Source organism: Manacus vitellinus, unplaced genomic scaffold, assembly GCF_001715985.3.
Source record: "Manacus vitellinus isolate BGI_N305 unplaced genomic scaffold, ASM171598v3 scaffold_68_pilon, whole genome shotgun sequence".
Taxonomy (NCBI): domain Eukaryota; kingdom Metazoa; phylum Chordata; class Aves; order Passeriformes; family Pipridae; genus Manacus; species Manacus vitellinus.
Genome location: NW_021940744.1, coordinates 323,168 through 343,415, shown reverse-complemented (window position 1 = coordinate 343,415; position 20,248 = coordinate 323,168). Strand labels below are relative to the sequence as shown.

The 20,248-nt window shown below is 42.8% G+C and overlaps 1 protein-coding gene across 9 annotated transcripts in view; it reads right to left on the bottom strand.

Annotated features, from left to right (window-relative positions):
* Positions 1–20,248, bottom strand: part of RC3H1 (ring finger and CCCH-type domains 1) — a 60,036-nt gene that overhangs the window by 9,894 nt on the left and 29,894 nt on the right. For 4 of the 9 annotated variants that reach the window (XM_018083816.2, XM_029964023.1, XM_029964027.1 and 1 more), the window contains exons 4-17: positions 20,002–20,241; positions 18,813–18,988; positions 17,785–17,985; positions 16,539–16,671; positions 14,312–14,430; positions 12,290–12,402; positions 9,354–9,635; positions 8,807–9,024; positions 7,073–7,449; positions 5,915–6,046; positions 5,162–5,332; positions 2,310–2,520; positions 840–930; positions 545–680 (exon numbers count right to left, since the gene is read on the bottom strand). In XM_018083816.2, the coding sequence (XP_017939305.1) occupies positions 545–680; positions 840–930; positions 2,310–2,520; positions 5,162–5,332; positions 5,915–6,046; positions 7,073–7,449; positions 8,807–9,024; positions 9,354–9,635; positions 12,290–12,402; positions 14,312–14,430; positions 16,539–16,671; positions 17,785–17,985; positions 18,813–18,988; positions 20,002–20,241 (2,600 nt within the window). The remainder of the gene's footprint in view (positions 1–544; positions 681–839; positions 931–2,309; positions 2,521–5,161; positions 5,333–5,914; positions 6,047–7,072; positions 7,450–8,806; positions 9,025–9,353; positions 9,636–12,289; positions 12,403–14,311; positions 14,431–16,538; positions 16,672–17,784; positions 17,986–18,812; positions 18,989–20,001; positions 20,242–20,248) is intronic. The other 5 variants (XM_029964025.1, XM_029964026.1, XM_029964028.1 and 2 more) reach the window with 2 other exon arrangements.

The following is a 20,248-nucleotide window of genomic DNA, read 5'->3' as shown; positions in this document are numbered from 1 at the left end:
ACAAAACAGAAAGACTTCAGCTCATTAATTCTTTTAAAAATGAAAGTGAGGAGACATAGACTTTTAAGCTTTAATTTTTCAAGCTAAATGTATTTCATATTTACTTTCTTGACTCTTGTGGTCTGTGCTATTTAGGAAGAAATGGGTACAAACACAAAGCCAAACATGAAACAGAGGAAGGTCATGGCCTTCTGTACAAAAAAATCAGACATTTCCCATGGCAGTAAAGCCAGGAGGAATAGGCATCTACACCGTGACTTTGCTTCTGAGTAGAGAGATGAACAGAGAGGGAGTGAGAGAATGACAGCAAACACGACTGAGCAGAGTGCACAGTCAAGCATGGTGTTGATTTGCACATGAAGGTTCTGCTGCCAAGCAGAGGCTGACACCTGTACCATAGTCCTGATGCCTGGCATAACGAAATTAAGTGTTTTTTACTGAGTATCGTGACAGTCAGAGAAAGATCAGCCTGTGAAAAGCAGCTTTACCAGCTTCATCTCTCTCCACAGCACCCCTCACCGTTGTTCCAAGGGCTGGTACCAACCTCCAGTCCCCGCAGTTGTGTCTGCTGGCTGATCTGATGGTCCACCTGCTGCAGCTCCATGCGCAGCTGCTGCTCTCGCTCGGCTGAGGGCAACTGCTTCCCGTGACCAGCCACATCCGACATGGACAGCCTCTCCCTTTGGGATCAGAAAAGAAAAAAAAATAAGGAAATTTCTAGAAAAGAAAAAAAGAAGGAGATTTCTAAAAAAGAAAAGAAAAAAAGCTTTACTCAGCTGGTGCAGAAAAAAATAAAGAAAATTTAGAAAAAGGCAAAGAAAAAAGTAGAGCGATCCTACCTGTCATTGAAACGTCCCTGAGAAGGTATATTTTGATGAGGAGAATATGGAGAGCCTCCCCAGCCACCATGAGTTCCATAAGGACTGTAGTCTGCCAGTGAACAGAAAGAAAACCAGGTTGCATTACTACAAAACTATCCTTCCAGTAGTTCAGCCAACATAGAACCGGACAGACAGAACAACAAGAAAGGCCAATCCTCTAAGAGTGAGAAGTCTAACATTTTTTCTGATTAAATGAACACAGAAATACTCCACGTGACTGGTCTCATGAGCCCAAAACACTGTGACAGCCCTCCAGAGTATGAAACTGAAGGACTTCAGGGAGGTGGGGGACACAAAACCAAACTTACAGCCACTATAAGAGCAGTTATTTTTACTATTTCAGTTCCTAAAAGACTCAAGAGTTGACTGATAATTCTGACGTACCTACTTAAATACAGTTTGAAGATTAAGCTTTCAGGGAAGTCAGAGTTCTACCTGTAATAAAGTCTAGAAAGTTACTACCTGAAAAATCTAGAAGGAAGTTTGAGAGAATATTTCTTAAGGTTATTTAGTGCACCTCAAGAAAGAGACCATCTTTGAGAGTCTGACAGACAGCAACACTATACATACTATTAGAAAATAGGTGTGTTAAAAATGAACTATTCTTACTTTTTTGCTTTGCCTAACAGCACACAAGGCAATGGCTGCATTAAGCTTGCAGGAGCTGCTACTCATAAAGCAGGAGAGCAGCAGTACAGTACTTCATCATGATGTTTTCCCATCATGTATTTAGGAAAGCCCTAAGCTTCTGGATTCTACCGCAACAGATTTAAAATAAGCCTCACCTCAGATGGACCAGCAGAACAAAGTAACTTTGTCCAAACACCAACAACAAATCACTAAGACATACACTGCATGTGCACAAACCTGTCACAGAATCACTGAATAACCTTAGTTGGAAGGGATACCCCCAGGGATCCAACTCCTGGTCCTGCACAGACACCCCAACAATCCCCTCCATCCCTGAGAGCATTGTCCAAATGCTCCTGGAGCTCTGGCAGCCTTGGTGCTGTGCCCACTGCCCTGGGGAGGCTGGTCAGTACCTGACCACCCTCTGGGGGAAGAACCTCTTCCTCAAACCCAACTTGAGCCCCCTCCTGACACAGCTCCAGCCTTTCCTGTCACTGGTCACCACAGAGAAGAATCAGTGCCTGCCTTTTGGCTTCCCTCTGTGATTAACCTGTTTACTGCAATGAGGTCTCCATCAGTCTTCTTCTCCAGGCTGAACAGACCAAGTGACCTCAGAAAGCAGTGGCAGCCTTTTTCTTCAGGCTTCTCAGTGTAACCCTCCCTGGAGTTATTTTTAGTAGCATGACACACACCTCAGCTATACTTCTAAGGCAAGAGACAAGTTTAGAGGGCTTGCCTTCAACTGTTGCACTACGGAAAACAGCAACAGCCAGCAAAATGCAAGAGCATAGGCCGTACCTGAAATGATGGACTTGGTGGCAGCTCCCTGAACCGCCATGGCCTGCATGGGCCCGGAGTTCTGGTACATGGCTTTGGAAGTGCGGGAGATGGCCCCAAAGCGCGACACAGTCGGTCGGTCTCCAAAGGGAATGAGATCGTCGTCACCAGCCTCGGCCGCCCGGCGCTGCAGGTCCAGCCGCTGCTCACGCATGGCTTTGCTGTCCACGTTCTGCACGAGACACGGAAAAGGCACTCCAGGACCCACTTGGGGATTAACAGAACCACATGTTGGCAGCAGGAGAGTAACTCTTGTATTCTCTAGTCACTTGAGCTTTCAGCCAGTCTTCCTGCCCTTTAGTTTCTAACTCCGCTGTTAGAGGGATGTCTTTTTAAGGGTCTGACTCAACATGACCATTTACTACACCCCTGGGAAGTGGTTGCATAATGAATTGTGAATAAATCCAGCAGCAGAGAGCAGCAGCAAATGAAAATGAAGATAGACAAAGTTTAATGGGAACAGATGGGGGGAAAAGACCTCCTCCTTAAATAAAGTCAAAGATGACATCAGTGGGCCTCTCTGAGGATTATATGTTCCTTCTAGAGTTCAAAAGAAATTTCTCTGAAGCCCACTGTTAAGAACTGTATCACTAACAGCCTGCAAATGACTCAAAATGGGAATTTTTCAGTACAGCACTTACTTGGACATGTCTAATACATCTTTTCAGGCACATTTTTCATTAAGGACCAATACTGCTTGGAACATCCTGGTTTCTAACTCATCATGGCTGGGCTTTGCAAACGAAGATTTGGGGAGGGCTCTACCCACATTTGCTACAAGCGTGCTGGTGGCTAAAAAGGCCAATGCGAGATAGACAAGTCTGGTTGCAAAAGGCACAGCAGAAAGACTCCTTAGGTGGTAGGTTTCTAACTAAGCTTCATGTTTAAACACCATAAGGGGTCAGCATATGAAGAGATAAAATGCCCTCTCTCTCTCTCTCTCTCTCTCTCCTGAGGCAGGTGAAAACAGCAGTAAAAACTCAGTTGGAAGTTAGAAAGTCAAGAAATGTAACACCTGGAAACTAGAAGAGGCATGAGGCAGCAGTACTTTACCATGTATTTTTTTCCCCAGAATTCCAATCTTGATGCTATAGGATGCTAGCACCAATTTTAATTTATTTCTATTTACTGAGTAAAGTTGCAATGCCATCGGCATAATATTCATCATTATGCACTCTCAGATGACGCTATTCCCCTCCATGAAAAAAGGAATCTCTTGTGAACAATAAAAAAGGCAGAATTAATTCACTGAAGAATTAATTCAGTAAAGGTTTCCTGAGCATTTTTTCCTGTGAGGAGACAAAAACTGAAGAGCAGTGGAGATCCTATTGCCTATTTGAAAATTAGCTCTGGGGCAGAAGGCTTTGTTTAGCCATGAAAAAGGAGGCTGCTTCTCCAGAACCCTACTACTTTTCTTAATTCTTAATTGAGCTACAGTTTGTTTGCACAGTTGTCTAGCAGCAGGGATGAAAGCCAAGAGCTGTTTGTTGATTCCTGAATGGTGCCACTTGGACACAATAATCTGATTCCAAGTAATCTCAGTCCTTCCCCAGGTCAAATGTGACAGTGTTGTAACTCCAAGCAACCACTCTGTGCAGGACTGGGAGCAAGAGCACAGGTAAAAAGGCCAAAGCTGCAGACGAAATGCCTTTTTCTGTGAAAAAGCCTCCTTTTTGCTCCCATTTCACACAGCATCGTCGAGATTTTACAGGAAAGCAATTCACTGGACAGAAATCAGACATATTAATTCCAACAGGGTAGAGGGGAAAAGGGGAGCTTATTTGAGAAGCTGGGCCAAAAAATCCTATTATTTGGTTAAGAGTTTGCAACAGATGAGCACCTGTCCACAGAAGAATAAATTCTGGACAGAAATCTTTCCCCCCTCCCTTATTGGCCAAAGAAAAGTCACTGTGACAGTGACAATATATAAATGATGATAAATCACTTTTGCAGATGAGAGGTGATGGAGAACAGATGCACCTCTGTAAAACAGTCCCTCAGGCTAAATGGTTCTTTCTCTGGAAGACTTGAATGTCTTCATACTTGCATGGGCTACCAAGCCTATTTCTTGTGTTGAGTGCTGCTTGAATGTTAGGAATGAACCAAATAGTGGTGGTATTTCACACTCCTATTTCTTTTCTTCTCCATTCATGACTCGCAACAATGACACCCTAGCAGCCCCTTTCTTTTGCATCACTGACCCAGCAAAAATAGAGCATCACAAAACAAGATCACAGCCTGACACCCACGGTTCAGTGAAGGGCTGAATAAGCACAACACAGAGCTAGAAACTGCCCTCAAGAAAAAACAGCCTAGTACTATGTTATAATTGTGCTTCTCTCAACAGCTTCATGAAAGTTTTGGGTACTCTCATGGCCATCAGAGAGTCCCACACGTAAAAACTAAAAACATCTTACCAGTAACTAACAGAACAAAGTTAAATTCCAGCATCTCCCTCTGACAGAAAGAAGTACAAGAAGCTACAGATGGCCATGCTTAATTAACAAGCTGCTTGGACAGAGTAATTTTGGGATTTCAGTTAAGTGTAAAGAATCATGGCAAAATATCCTTGTTCTTCATGCCTTCAGAGCAGAGTGGTTATCCTGCATCTAGATGCAGAATTTGGTAACAGCCACACCAGGGTAGGACTGCTGATAACTTTGAATACAAAGGACTCTGCACACCTGCAAATGCTTTCTGTGACTGCAATGCATTTTTGAGCTCTAATACAAGCCCTAGAAAAGCAAATGAAAGTCCTTCCCAACCCACAGAAGTATCCACTTTTCTTCTGTTTTCCCCTAATCCCCATGTACCGCCATGTCCACACTCCTCGCCGCCACGACATCTTTGGGTTTTGCATCTTTGGTTCCAATGTAGGAGCCGATGGTGTCACAGGACCAGGGGGAGTATTGGCTGTAGTCATTTCCTTTGTATTTCCCAGCTACCTTCAGGTCTTCATCCAAGTACTGTACAAAAACAAAAACCTGGTTCTGTAAGTGAAGGGAAGAAGCAGCTTCATAGCCACCCCCCTTACTTCAACAGCAGTAAACTTGAGAAACACCACCAGGATTATTTTTTTATCAGATACATCACCATTTGGAATTGGGCCATGGCAGGCATGAAGTGCATGAAATTCTGATCACCTGGCCACGCTCCCAGTGCTGACTGTTCACTTGGCCAGTATGAAAGTGGTATTTTGACCTTGGTTAAAAAAATAAGTCTCTATCAAGCTGTTACTTAATTCTAAGAATGTCAGGAGCAAATGAAGTAAAGTCCAGTAACTGTGAAGACTACTTCAATTAATAACAGCTCAAAACTTATTTTCTTGGTTGCACCAAGAGCAGATAGCTTAGAATCAGTGGTAGATCAGAGAATCAACAGCCAGTTGAGATACTGGAGACTGCACTGCAAGGGCTTCCCACCTGGAGCACAAAATCCACAATCCACTCACACACTTGTGATGTACTGTTTTGATTTTCTTATTACCTTCACCTGTCAGCACACAAAAACTCCAAAGTGTTTTCTAAACATGCTAGCACATTACGTTTTTGTCAAAATATGCTTACCTCCTCTGAGTGAAAAGGATGAGGCAAGGTTGGCGACGGTGCAAAAGGAGGTGGAGAAATCACCTTCCTCTCCTCCAGCTGGGCCATGATCTCTTTCCTTCGTCGGTGAAGTTCATCCAGGCTGGGATGAGGCTGAAATGAAGACAGAAATATGTTACGGAGCTCCTGAAGCATTATTGCACAAAACTAGTAATTTCCTAAGTGTTGTTTATCCAAACAAAACATGGCAGCCTTATCCTACAAGAAAGGGAAATATAGAGGACAGACAGAATCATTACAATAACAAATAATGATCACTTTGTTAAAGTCTTCCTGCTACCTGTCATGTTTGATAGAGGACATAAATGTTCCTACACTGGTCAGTGTTAGTTCAAGACGCCTCAAAGACAAGGCATGCATCCCATCCTGGCAAAGTTTCCACTGGAACATGTTCCAGCATGTCAAGTCCCCATTTCAGTCATGTGGGGGAAAGTGGGAGAACTCTACAGATCATAACCTCGTCATATTAGTTATTCATTTTGCATTAAACATCCCACAAACATGTCAAACTCAAAACTGGTAAGTCTATAAGCTATGTTAAAAATGCTTCCTGGACTCAGCAACAGGATTCAAGGCCTTTAATCTGAATTACAGATGATGTAAATCCAACTAATTCTGCAGGACTTGACTCCAGCTGCTGCCTTCCCAGAACATGTTTGCTAACTGAAGGGTCTTCTTCGGAGAACTGTGCAATCTTAGAGAAAACCTGGCAGAGTGGAATTTTCAATTCCTTTATCATGAAATGTATGTTTAATATTTCTTATTTAAGCACAGAGCTGGGCAGTACAAGAATGCAGAAATGACCATTTCCACAAACTGCATTTAATCTGCAGAGGAGTGCAGATTAAACTCCAGCCTAATCTTTGCTGGAGAAACCAGGGCTGTATGAGACAATTACAATGCTTTTTACCAATGCTTTTCTACTTTGAGCACTAAATAGCAACCTGCTGCTCTTCTACATATTAACATCATTACAACTGCAGAGTTGACCAGTAACTAAATTGCCTTCCAGGTTTCAAGTGGAAACCTCTATTTCCTCACAAAGCCCTCACCGCAATAACATTCAACTTGGAGCAGCAGGAGAGAAAGGACGAACAAATACAAAACGGCAGCACAAACCCTGTGGCACGAAGGCCTGATCTGGCCGAGGTGCGGAGCCACCGGGCAATATGCCTCTGCTTGCTGGTATCTGTCTCTGGCCTCGGGCACGTAGGGGGTGACGGCGGCAGGTGGGATGTCGATGGGCACGGGGCTGCCCCGCACCACGTCCTCGCGCTGGTAGGGTGGCACCGGGGGGTACACACGGCGGCTGTCATAGTGCGGGGGGTACAGGGGCTGTGCCAGCGGCGGGTACTGCTGTGGCTGCGGGTACTGCGGGCTCACCACGCGCTCCGGCAGGTACGGCGCGTACGGTTCCAGGTACGGGGTGCCCGCCTCGGCGGCCGAGGGAGGCGGCCGGACAAAGCGGGACATGGACTGCGTGGGGTAGTACACTCCTGAGGGGAGGAGACAAGCAGGACAAACAGGAGAAAGACATTAGCACCGTTGGCCACAAATCGCCCCAAGTACTCCGGTGTGCAAGAATCATGAAGAGAACGGTAAAAAATGGTCAAAAAAAAAAATGGTCTAACTGGTATTTCTATTCAAGAATTAACTACAGAAACCCTGAAGCAGCAGAAGTCAATCCAATTATTTAAAGTTCAATTATCTAAATAAGATACCAGAAAGGCATCAATGTTACAGTAGCTGGAGAAGGGGTGGTGAGACTGAGCCCACCACAGGTGCCAGTGGTCCTGTCAGTACACCACATAGAGATAATTCACCAGACTGCTGTGAATGCTTTCAGCTAAACAAAACCTAAAAAGTAAACTGAAGATTAGCCTGTACATCTTCATTCATGCAACTAAAATTCAATTTGTTCCAATATATCAGAGCCACTACTTGTGTAAAGGAAATCAGATTATTAGAATCTGAAGTTATCTAAAGATTTCTTCTACCTCTTGAACAGCAGAAAAAAATTTCGGAATTGTGAATAACCAAAGACTTTAAGATCACACCTCCTGGTTACCTGAACATTTTAATATTCTATCTGGGATCTCTGGATAATTTAAAAATAAGCATAAATATGTGCATAACATTAAATTTTGTAGACAACTCAGATGTTCAGTGGCACATAATGATCAAGTGTTGTTTGTTTTTCTTCAGAATGCTCTGCAACTTTCTCAAAAATGGGTTCGCTCTCCCCTTTCCTTTCTAGGACTTTTTCTTCTTCCAACTTTCTTTGGTCTTCCATTCCTTACTTTCCTTTCATATTAACTTCACTTTAGCTCATTTCTCTCTGCATTCTTACACTGCCCAAGAATCATTCCCTGTCTTTATATATAGCCATATCTTTTATTTTTAATCCCCTTCAATATTACCTTTCTCCACTTGGTCTCTTTATACTTAGGAGTTTTTCCTCTTAGTTCCTTTTTTTATCTGCTTTCTTTTTTGTGAACACCCTTCTCTAATTTCACTTGTCTCTACCCATCACATGCACTTTATTTCCATTTTCCCTGATTCAGACTGAATTAAGGTTTACCATACTGGATCCTTGATCTAGCCCAGTTGGGAAGAACTGAATACAGAAGGATTTGCTACGCTGAATGGATACAAGTATCTGTTTTTATTTGCGTTGAAGTCCTCAGTCAAGACATAAAATCCTGCCAATTTCCCTTTTATGATGCCATCACCACATTAGTGTCTTTACTTCATGTCATAGGCAAGAAAACTTCAATTTAAGAGCTTAAAAAACAGAGTGGGAAGAAAGATCAAAATCAGCATGACGATGAAAGAGCTTGGTGCCAACCTTACCTTGTTGGTAGGGCGCTGGCTCAAATGGTGGGGCAGCTCCTCTAGGGTCTTGGTAAAACATATCTGCTTGTTGAGCATTGTACAACTGAGACCCTCGTGGTACCATCTGCAACTGCTTGGTGACAGACACTGAGGGCAGATCTGCTGGGGCCCGGGAGGGCACAGGATGAGGGTTCACTGGTAAGGCAGAAATAGAGCTCTTGGGGACAGATTCCAGCCTGAAAAGCAGAAAGATGGCTCTGCTTATTAAGGCCTAGTACAGTACACTGCATTCTCACACACTGTTCTTCCTCTACACCCCACCTTCTGAAGGCTTATATCACCTTCTCCAATTAAAGTGTAAGTAAACAGTTTAAAGTTAAAAATTTTAGCTATAGTTTTCTACTCCACTCTTTAATCACTAAAAAAACCCCCCAAAACAACAAAAACCCAAACCACAAAAACAACCACAACCCTGATTTCACTTCTTTTCTAGAGAATGGGTTTCCTTAGTTTCTACTCCACAGGTACACACAACATTTGGAACAAGAGGTAGGAAGACCCGTACAAGTCAGGAGGGGATCCAGGGGCACTGCTACTCAGATGGTCCATCTTCCCGGGCTTCAGAGCGGTTTCATAACCTGAGTCAGTCCCTCGAGAGATGAGCTGTGTCACCGTGCTGCCTGTTGACACAATTCCATTTGGCAGGGCAGAGGTTTTCCTATTGGGCAAGTCCACTCCCCCCTCCTCTGAGAGGATAGCTCCTGAAGGCAGGCCCACCTCGTTCAGCTGGCCCAGCGAGGCACTCAGGGGTCTTCTGGGAACCAGACGTTTGTTCATTTTACGGAATCTTCAGAAAGAGAAACCGCACATCAGAAATTGAAACAGAAAAAAGTAAAAGGAGCTGCACTTTCAGGAGTTTTCAAACACAGATTCTGTTGAAAGCTTCAAGTTTTAATTCAAGTTTCCAAGGGGTTTGGGAGAATATCTTTTAGAATACAACTTGCCTGATAGTTGAGCTCTTTAACAGCAGTTTCAATCAGAACAAGGATGGATTTTGAATGAGAAGTACATCAAGAAATCACAGCTAAACTTCACACAGTAAGTTTAAAATCTTACTGTCAACATACACATTTCAACTGTACAGAAGAAAACCAAACATCACATAAAATACAGTAACAGAAGCTTCAGAGTATGAATCACAGAATGTTCAAATCTCTTTTATTCAGAGAAGAAACTAACAGCAGAAAATCAAAGTGACAAAAGATGAAGATATCCTTTTCCACCATGTGTCCAATGATAAGCCAAGTGTTTACTGCCACGTGGTATCTTTTAAAGCACAGTTTAAGATTTATGTTACTATATCAACATACAGTTTACACTGTGTATCAAGTGTATCACTTGATAAAGTAATTGAAGAGATAAAACCACTGCAATTCCAAAAATTTAACTGCTTCTGAGTAAAGTCTGAAAAACATAGGCATTTTAACTAAACCAGCAGGTTGGCAGTACTAGAGAGCAAATTCCAGAGTTGAAGGTCCTCCACCAAACCCCTGCCATCAGCTCAGATCCCAGAACCAAGTGTGAGGGTGGATTTGCAGACCTGGGTGTTCTCACCAAACAAGACACCATTTCCTCACCCGGACTGAAGCCAACACTTTATTGTCATATCTAACAGCCAGAGTGAGATGGGAACCCAGGCTAAGAAGGTACACACATTACTGTGGAAAAAGAGGACACTCATTACTCAATCTTTTCATAATCTTTCTATTTGCCCACACGCACAACATTAAGGGCAATGCAACAGAGGCAAAAAGGGGGTTTATTGCCAGGCTTGTTTTGGTTTTGTTTCGATGTGACAACATAGAGAGCCAGACAAAGTGTAATCTTGCTATACACATTTGGGCTGTTCACCTGTAAGAGTTCATTGAGTATCTTCCAGTCACCTTCCTAACTCTCCCAATTTCTGGGTGGATTAATCTTTACCCACATACTTAAACTATGAATTTGAGCTGCAGTGTGTTGACAGTGGGCATCATTCAGAAGGCATTAAAGGGAGTACAGAGACCAGGCTGTCACCTGAGCAGGGACAGACTATAGTCTTCTAAACAATTAATCTAAAAGTTCAATACTTGCCTATGCACACTGGGTCTTTGTCCCTTGTACCAAGAGGGTAATAAGCTGCTGTTTAAGCAAGTCTAAATCATAATCTGCTATCTAAGGCATTACCACACACTTCCTCATAACCTTCCTCCAAACTTAAATCTATATGTAGAGATACAGGAACCACACAGCAACAGCAAGGCTTATTATTCACACTAAGCATTTTTAAAAGGAGGAGCACTGACACATTAAAGGATTTAAGCAAAGATAAAAGCACAAGAAAGAGTCAGAACTCCCAAGTTCCACGACCACCTACAGAAACTACTGGAACCTGAAAGAGAGTAAACATTCACTTTGGCCCATGACAGACAACATCAATACCAAGGCATACAAGTCAGTCTGGGGCTACAATAGGCCTCTCCCACCTGCCAGCTGTTTAGTCCTTGATACACACAACCAGCTCTGTGGTGTAACACTGACCCACCACCCAGCACAGGTTAACAGAACCACCCCAGTCAGCACTACCAACCTCCATTTTAATAACATAGTGGCAAAAGGCAAAACACCCCAACTGTTTCTGCAGCACACAAAGTCCTATTCTTTGTTCACTTGAATAACTGTCTTTGTCATTCTAACAGCACAGGCTCTGCTCTTTTTCCCTTCGTGTTTTGCCTATGCACTGCGTGCTGGCTACAGAGCCAGTGAACTGCCATATGAATGCTTCAAGGTTAGATTAAAAAAATGAAACACTGCATACTAATTACTTAAAATAAATTAAAACAACCTGCAGAACAACAGCACCTTGCCCTTGGATAACTCGGGGCCCCCTTTGAATCTGTAACGGATGTAGATTATTTGCTGCAGACTTCATATCACCATTATTTTTTAACTTTACATCAACAGATTTAACCAACTGAAGGTTACAGCACAAAACTTTCTGACAGATTGCACAAATAACTGCTGCAGGAAAAAAATCTTGGAAAGTTCATTTTTAGCTCTCTGGAGAGCCAGCAACACATTCCCTACATTTGGAAAACTGCCAGCAACCCACCTGAATACGAAGGGAAGATGAGAAGTACCCCCAAATAATGACCACTGTGGATGCAGGTTTAGTCACACTTTAAAAATAAGGAAAACGGTCAACCCTCAAAACCCTCAAACACACTTGTATAACATCAAACTTCTGGAGCTACATTACTGCTGAACAAAGCCAAATATCCTGTTTGGAAGTACAAGCAGCCCCAAAACCTAAGACAGACTGTCACAGGTTTTTCACATTATTTCTTCTAGTGTATCAGCCAGGTTGCACCTCCTCTCCTCATTTCTAGATAGGATAAATAACTCTTACAGGTAAGATGAAGCAAAGATTGGACTGGTTTCTACTAGCAGAGGTACACTTACTTTTCCAGCTCCTCCTGGGAGTGTGCAAAGGTGCAGCTGGCCCCCCGGGGACATCCTCCTCTCTGCTTCATGTCTCGGCACATGTATGTCTTGTACTTGCTGTGCTGAGGGGGCTGACAAGGGTAAAGAAACCAGGTGAGACATCTCAACTTCAAAGTGCACTTCAACAAGAGCTGAGGGTATCCTCTTAACCAAGGCCTGTTGATAATTCCTTCAATTTACATGTTTCAGGAGCACCCATTTATTATGGGAAATAAATGACTGGTGCAGATGTTTGGTTCTTCCAGGGAACCAAGAGACTCAAGAGTAGATGTTTTGACAACTAAGTCGCTATCAGGTTTCTGCAACATTTTAATTCAAATTCTTTACTGGAGGCTCTAACTGGAACACAGCTACACGTTTCAGGACACAGTTAAGTGGACAAAACTGATCTAGGATGAAAAAATTACCATGATAATCAGAAATTACCAAATATTTATCAAGTTATGTGGTAGATTGAAAATAAATGCAATTTAGTTGCTTCTTCTTTGCTTTCTGTTGGCTCAAAATGGCACTTGAGTATCCTTCGATCTGCATGAGAGTTAAATTTCACCACCTTTCCTTTTACCCCCTTTTGCACTAAAAATATCTTCACTATCTATAATTGTTTCCATCAATAGTTGAGGGTGCAATCTTACTCCTACACAGAGCAGCAGGGGATGGGCTGTCTTCTGCATTTTCTTAGTTAAGTTTCCCAAGAAACAACAACTTACTGCAATCTTACTGTCTGCATGGTCACCCATCTGCCAGTCCCTCTAAATAAAGGCTGACAGAAGGCCAAGAGGAGGTCTCAAAGTCCTTTAAATTCCTACAGTTTCTGCAGCAGAATTAAATCAGAGACAGAAATACCCTACTCGAGAGCTCCCATGGAGGGAAAGGTCTGTAGAAGTCAACTTTTGCTTTCTGAGAAGCTCAGCCAAAAGGTGTAAATCCCTAAGAAGTCATTTGCTAATTGATTTTTAATTTTTTTATCATCTACTGTGGTGAAAAAAAGATGCAGGCAGGGTGTACCTGAGCTGCAGAGCCTTGTGCTGGCCATGCTGCCAGGCAGCACAGTTCTGCCCACTGCCCAGCAGACGTCCCTTTCCCACTGGGAAGGCTGCAGGTTCCCTTCCAAGTGGCACAGCCTATACCAGGTCTAGGCCACGGGCTCACAAGAACAAAAGTCCTCAGTGTTTTTCCCACCCTGACTCCCACTTGTGCATTCCTACTGCTTTTCCTTTTGCTGGTGACAGTGCTCATTAGCCATCCCCCTGAATGCAGAACGGTGAAATAGCAGAAATAATTCACTTTAATTTCGCCTTTTTTTTGGCAGAGTAATCTTTCTACTGGTTGAGCTCCCTGGAGCAGCTCTCCAAGAGGAGTGGGACTGGGACAGGCAGCTCTGCCTTTCAGAAGCAGCGAGCATTGACAGCAACTGAGCTACCCAACAAGTGAGACCAAAGGAATGTGTGATTAGATAACAATGAGATAAGCTCAAGTATAATATTTGCCAACATAATTTCATTTCTGAAACAAAAACATTTGGTTCAGGAACTTGGATTGCACCTTTACATAGAGTATTCTTAAATCTTCAAACTTGACAGACCATTAAGCACAGGTGTAAGAATAACTTCATTAACACAGAGCCAGCTGGCTGAAATACGGCACAGAAGGTAAACCCAAGAAAATCCTACAGATAATAGTAACACCCTGGCATCCGTTCCCCACCCTCCAGTCAGGAGGGTTGTTATTTATTTCCCTCAGCCTGCAGCTGGATCAGACTCTTTTCATCCCAGTGAGCTGTGCAAATTATTTCAACAGGTGTTGGGGAGCAGTTTGTTTTGAGGTTTTTTCCTTGTTTCTTTTTTGATAAGTATGACCCAGCAGTGATATTTCAATTAGCTCCTCATCAAGCCAAATCTCTCCAGACGACATTAGTAAACATTGGATACAGCAAATCAAATTCAAGGGTCAGCATTTCCTACGTGATTTAGCTTTTACCTGTTGTTGATCTGTTCCTTTTTTGCTGTGATTCTGGATATAATCAACCAAGCCATGAACCACAGTTCTCACAGCAACTAGTCCATTTTCCAGTTGTTCCCATGTTGGAGGTGGAGCATCTGATGCATGGACAGCAAACAGAGAACAGAAAAAGAAAAGTCAGAGGGATTTTCTAAAGCCAGGTAAAAAAAGAAAACAAAAACCCAACAAACCATCAGGATCACAAAACTTCACTAGACAAGTGTTTATCAGTACATAAAAAGTATTCAGCAACTTAATTCCGGGGTATTTACCTCTTGTAGAATAAAGGGACCTACAGACTCAAGACTGAACTGCACAAAACACCAAATGAGCCAGTAGGACTTCTTAGCATGCCAAATTATTTCCTTTTATAAGAACTTTCATCTCACAAGAGCTCCAGAGTAAATGCACTGTACAAACTTCACATAACGAAAAACAGCAGGCTGAAAATCCCTCTTTGCATTCAGACTCCTGCAGGTAAAATCATTCCATACAAATACCTGATCACTGGCCTGATCCCACAGGCACAGTCACGGAGCAGCAACAGGAATCGATGCCTCTCACTTGGAAAAAACATCACAAGGCAAATCTGTCTCAGACCACCATCTAACATACAGCACTGTGAATAAACTGTACAGTCTCAATTCTATAGGAGCACTTGAGGTTTTTTTCAGCTAATTTACTTCTGTAATTTTTTGAATCTGTGCCAACAGCTGACCCTCCCACCCCACGCCTGCACACTCTGCTGCAAAGCACAGGACCTCAAAGTGCCCTTCAAGATCTTTAGCACAATTAATTACATTAGATTCCACTCACAAGGCCTAAATTCTTCCAGAGGTACTTCCAACGTGCCCACAGAATAGCAGGGAAGCAACTCAACAGCACAGAAAAGAACCATCAAGACCAGACTTGCCTGCTGAAACCAAGTGAGGCTCTCAGTGATGCTACTTCCCTTAGCAGTTTTTGGCTAACAAATCTGCAGCGCACACACAGTTTTGTCCCTCGCTTGTTTCAGCATGAAAGATTTGGGAAGAAAGCACTACATTTCCTTTAGCTGTGAAGTACACCTGGTCCTCATTTGAAAGGGAAGTTTATTTGTTTAAAATACAGAAACTAAGAACTACAACTTCTCATCTCCTGAAGTGATACTTTAGGCCTTCACACTATTTTGACGCATAATGATTTTACACATGTTAACAGGTATGAAATAAAACTTCAGCCACAGCACTCTGTTCTGTCCCTTCTCTTCTCCCTCAACCGGTCCACCCTCACAGCACCGCTGATTTTTAATCAACAATACTCATCTTTCTCTTCTCTGTCAACAGCTTATATTCACCTTTTCAGCTATCTTCACCTTCCCAGACTGTCTTTCCCACCTTTGCAGAATTATACATTAACAAGAAAAACACTAAATTCCTGAAGGTAACAAATCTTTCTTGTCTAGACTAATTTTTGTCCAGCTTCTGTCTACTCAATCTATCAAAATTCTACTGTGGAATCCAAAATTCTTTATACAGAAGATGTCTTATGATTTTAAGCTGCCTCTAAGAGAATTCTGAGTGCAATGTCTGCAGGCTGGAGATCTCAGATCAAAAACTAATACAAAGAACTTCCTGAGTAAAGAAAAAGACATACAATTTTCAATAAGTTAATGGAAGTCCTTAATTTGATGAGTTGAAGACTTCCCCAAGTTGGTTAACAAATTATTTGCTGCACTAGAGAACCGGAGAGAAAAAGGTATCTCAGTGACAGCTCAGGCTCTGCTTTAAACACAGTGGCTCTGTCAATCTTCCTGCTGTTTTGCAATGTGCTTAAAACAGCAGCATGTGGACTAAAACAGGGAAAAGAGGGAACCTCAGAGTGCTGCCACTCCCCACATTAGCACTGCCCAAGTACACCCTATGTCACCTCACAGGATTATGCGCTGAACACTCATGAGAGCTCATCCAGTGCCATCAAACAAGGGAGCTCACCTCAGAGAGGTGGTGAAATGGTTCCTGCCATACTTTGGAAGCTATTTTAGCTTTGGAATAGTTCAGTTCCTCACACAGATTACTGCTGTTCAGGCTGGCTTTGAATACCACCCAAGAATCTTAAGTTGATGAATCACAGGATGCTTCCTTATACTTGATGATCAGCTTTCAATCTTTCCACTGTGTTAAGCTCCTCCCGGCTAAATCCTAAGTTACAGGTTTTCCAGACTTACCTGGACTGGGATCAATATTTGCCAGGAGCTCTAGGTGAGGTCGCAGACGATTCAGGTTAGCTGGATCTCCAGTCCTCTGCAGAGCAATAGTTAATTCCTGAACACTCTGTGCAAATGAGGCTGGGGTCTGCAACTTAAAAAAATTATCATAATTAACTTTCTACAGGCAAAGCAATCCTCATGGTTTCTGAAGGCTGCTCCACAAGCTCACAAGAGCTGTCTCCCAAATCTGAAGGAAAACCTTTTTATGCACCAGCCCATGTCAGCGAGCCTTTTCTACCAAGAATGCACAATTCTCTGACATTGTAGGTTAAAATACAGCTCTAAACAGACAAAACAGATGCTAGTATTATTTCTAGCAGTAAAACCCATTTCTTCTGTGTTGTGCTGGCACCCAGATTAAAAATGGACAATATTAGAAACCATTCAATTTAGATTTCTGAAGAGTCTAATATCTTCAACGCCCCCCAGCAGGTTTGCACCTTGCTTTAAATCGAGTACAGCAGACAACAAAGAGCAAGATGGTTCAAGGAAAAAATAGCAACGTTCCATTTACTAACATTACACAACTCCATTATTCAAAACCCTTGAATTCTACCTAGGTCCTTCAGGAGATGTCTAGCAGAACATTTGAAAAAAGTGGGCAAAGGCATAAATACACCGCAGGTAGATCTTGAAGCTAATTCTCCTGCACAGCAGCCAATGCAGTTGTTTCACAGCTTTCCTAACCATTCAACAAGATTCAGTTTTTCCCACCCAATTTAGGCACTTACAGTGTGAGTCCCCTAATTTAAAAGTCCATGTTGCTTCTAAACACAAAGAGATCTGGGCATTTCTAGAGGTCAAATATTTTATTTAAAAATATGCTTCTACCTCTGTGCCTTACTTCAGCTATAGGCTGGGGGACTGATTTGTTTCCTGCCCAGAAACACAGACCATTAACCTCTGTCACTACACTGCTAGTTGTCAGCTGTTCACAAAGGTCACATCCCAATTGTGTAGCTGAACTTTGTGGTTTCCCACCTGCAGAAAGAAGTAAAGTAGCAAGAGACAGCAGGATGGCAGAGGGAGCAAGACTCATCAGGTTATAAATACATATTCTAATTATTTAGGGCATAACAGGCTTTGAAATAACAGGGCAAATCATTACAGGGCGAGTACACATGGGCATAGTTTGTAAATACAAGCCCCGAAATCTACCACAGCTGCATCCAAGGAGGGCTGGGCTGCTTTGAGGTGGCTTTACCTTGTCGATGATGCTCTGCATGTGGGATTTGTGAGACTGGTCTCCGTAGAGCAGCGAGGACCACTGGTCTGGGGCGATGCGTAAACCCGCCTCCATGGCTATCTGAACTATCTGGGAGTCGTGTTCCCTCCGCAGAGCTTCGTAGGTCCGAAATTCCTCCTTCAGCTGCATCAGGGAGGAATCCTCGTCTCGCTTTGTCACCTAGTGGGGAAAAATGAGTCAAAGGCAATTAGGCAAGATAAGCCAGAGATTTTGTGAAGCCCAAGACAAGTGACATCTTCAGTCAGCAACTAAGTCCTTCCTCCCAAACTAAACTCAAGTATGACAATATGCAGTGAACATCAGTTTTTGCTAAAATAATACACTCTATGAAGAGACGAGCCACTATAAAATGGATAAAAACCATCATTTACTCAGACTCTGACCTGGTGAAAGTGTCACACTTCCTAACTGACTTTACAGCATTCACACCTTACTTCTCCAATCAAGGAGATCTGCATTTCAGAATTTTGTTTGAGGGTATAATTAGCACAACCAAAGCATTTTGCTACTCATTTAGCAAAAGTGAATGACATTTAGGTTGAACACCTAACTAAAGGATCATTAAATACTACAGAGTGCACTAGACATCTTAAGTTCTCTTCATACAACTCATGTCCAACAGGCTCCCATTTCTTTGTTTGTGACCACATCACCAGTGAATTAACAGAACTAGGGATCTTCCAGCTTTAAGCCACTTCTAAGGAGATAAGAATGTTGGCTTACATCCAGGTTTTGTAACTGTGCATCTATTAGACTGGACAGAGTCAAATCCTAGCTTTAGAGCTCCAACCTGCAGTTTCAGCCTATGCTGCCATCACAGCTGTACAAAGAACTCTCCAAACACACATGGGATTTAATGAGCAATACTTTCTATAACTACACATTTTTTTTAGGCACATTTAATGTTACAGGAAAAGGAAACTCGAAAGTGCAAACAAACAGTTTTCATAGCTTTATGAAATCTCCAGGCAGAATCTTCTTCATACCTTGAAGCATGAGGCCCTGTACAGGAGCTGGACAACGTGCCCAATGCTAGTTTTGGAAGCCTGAGGGAATCGGGGCTCCAGCCTCTGCACCACAAAGAGAACCAAGACCTTTCGTGACAGAGCAGATCCATCTTCCAGAGCCAGCAGGACCAGCTTTAAAGCCTCCTCTTGCATTGCTGAGGGTGGGGGGAAACATGAAGAAAAGAGACAAAGGATGAGAGAAGCACAAGAACAATTTGTGCACAATTTCTTGGTTCCCTACAAGTGGGAGACCAGCTACAAACTCCCCCAACACACACACAAACCCACATGAAATTATGAAATTATTATTTCATCTATTTTGGGTACCATCTGATAGGAAGACTTTTTTGTTCCTGTCTGTACACCTCTTCATTATTAATGTAAGAGTTTTCCAAGCATATTATCTATGTCCCACACCTACTCCAGCAGAAAATGCTGACAGGCTGAGGAAGGGCAAGGTTCATTCCCATGAAGGTAAAAGAGCAATGAGTGCTCACGCAAATAACTCAGGTGCTGCAGCACCTCTATTTTGCTTGGTAACAAGCCTCTCTCTTGCCTGGAGTGGTACAAAAGTGAGCATCTCAAAGTCAGCCCTTCTTAATCTATTTCAGTGGGGGAAAAGTGTTATTTTTAGTGTATTTTTAGTTTAAGAAGTTGGTTGCATATTTCAAGACTCAAAAAGTGAAGCCTATATTTTCCATAATGAGACTTTTTTTTTAAGCAAAATTGATTTTTTTCTGGTATTCTAAGCAAAGGAATGTAATTTCTGAGTACATAACTTTTTAAAAATGCGTACACATAACTGTAATAAATCTATCCCCCCAACTGGTATGTATGTTTATTACCCCGAAGAAGGCAAAGAAGCCAAGGCCAGCCTCTTCTAGTAAACTTATTTTTTCTAGGAGGTTCTTACTTCTTCAAGGAATAGCAAGAGAAACTACTTCTCATTTATCTTATGACAAGAAAAGGACACACGTTATTCTGAATTTCACAGAAGACTTGCAAAAGCACTAAAAATGCAAGGAAGTCCATGACAGCATCCCAACAGCCCAACCTACTATTAAGAAATTAAGCTGCTGCCTAATAAAACCACTCGGGCAATTTGATTTACCGATGGCTCAGTGCTAAACGGCTTCCAGCACAGCAGTGGCACTGCCATGTCACCCACCTGGCCCCAGGAACTGGCAGCCTCTGGCTCTCACTGCAGCCCAGAGGTTGGAAGAGAGCTGCTGAGGGTTCTGGTGCTGGAGAATGAGCTCTGTGACTGTTCTCTCGCCCAGTGACCGCGCCGCTCGCATGGCTCTGATCCGCCCTTCCTCCTCCACCAGCTGGCAGTGGACTAATGTCACAAGTTTCCTCTGCATGGGACGACTCAGAACACTCTGAGTAGTACTGTTGAGACCCACACCTTCAAA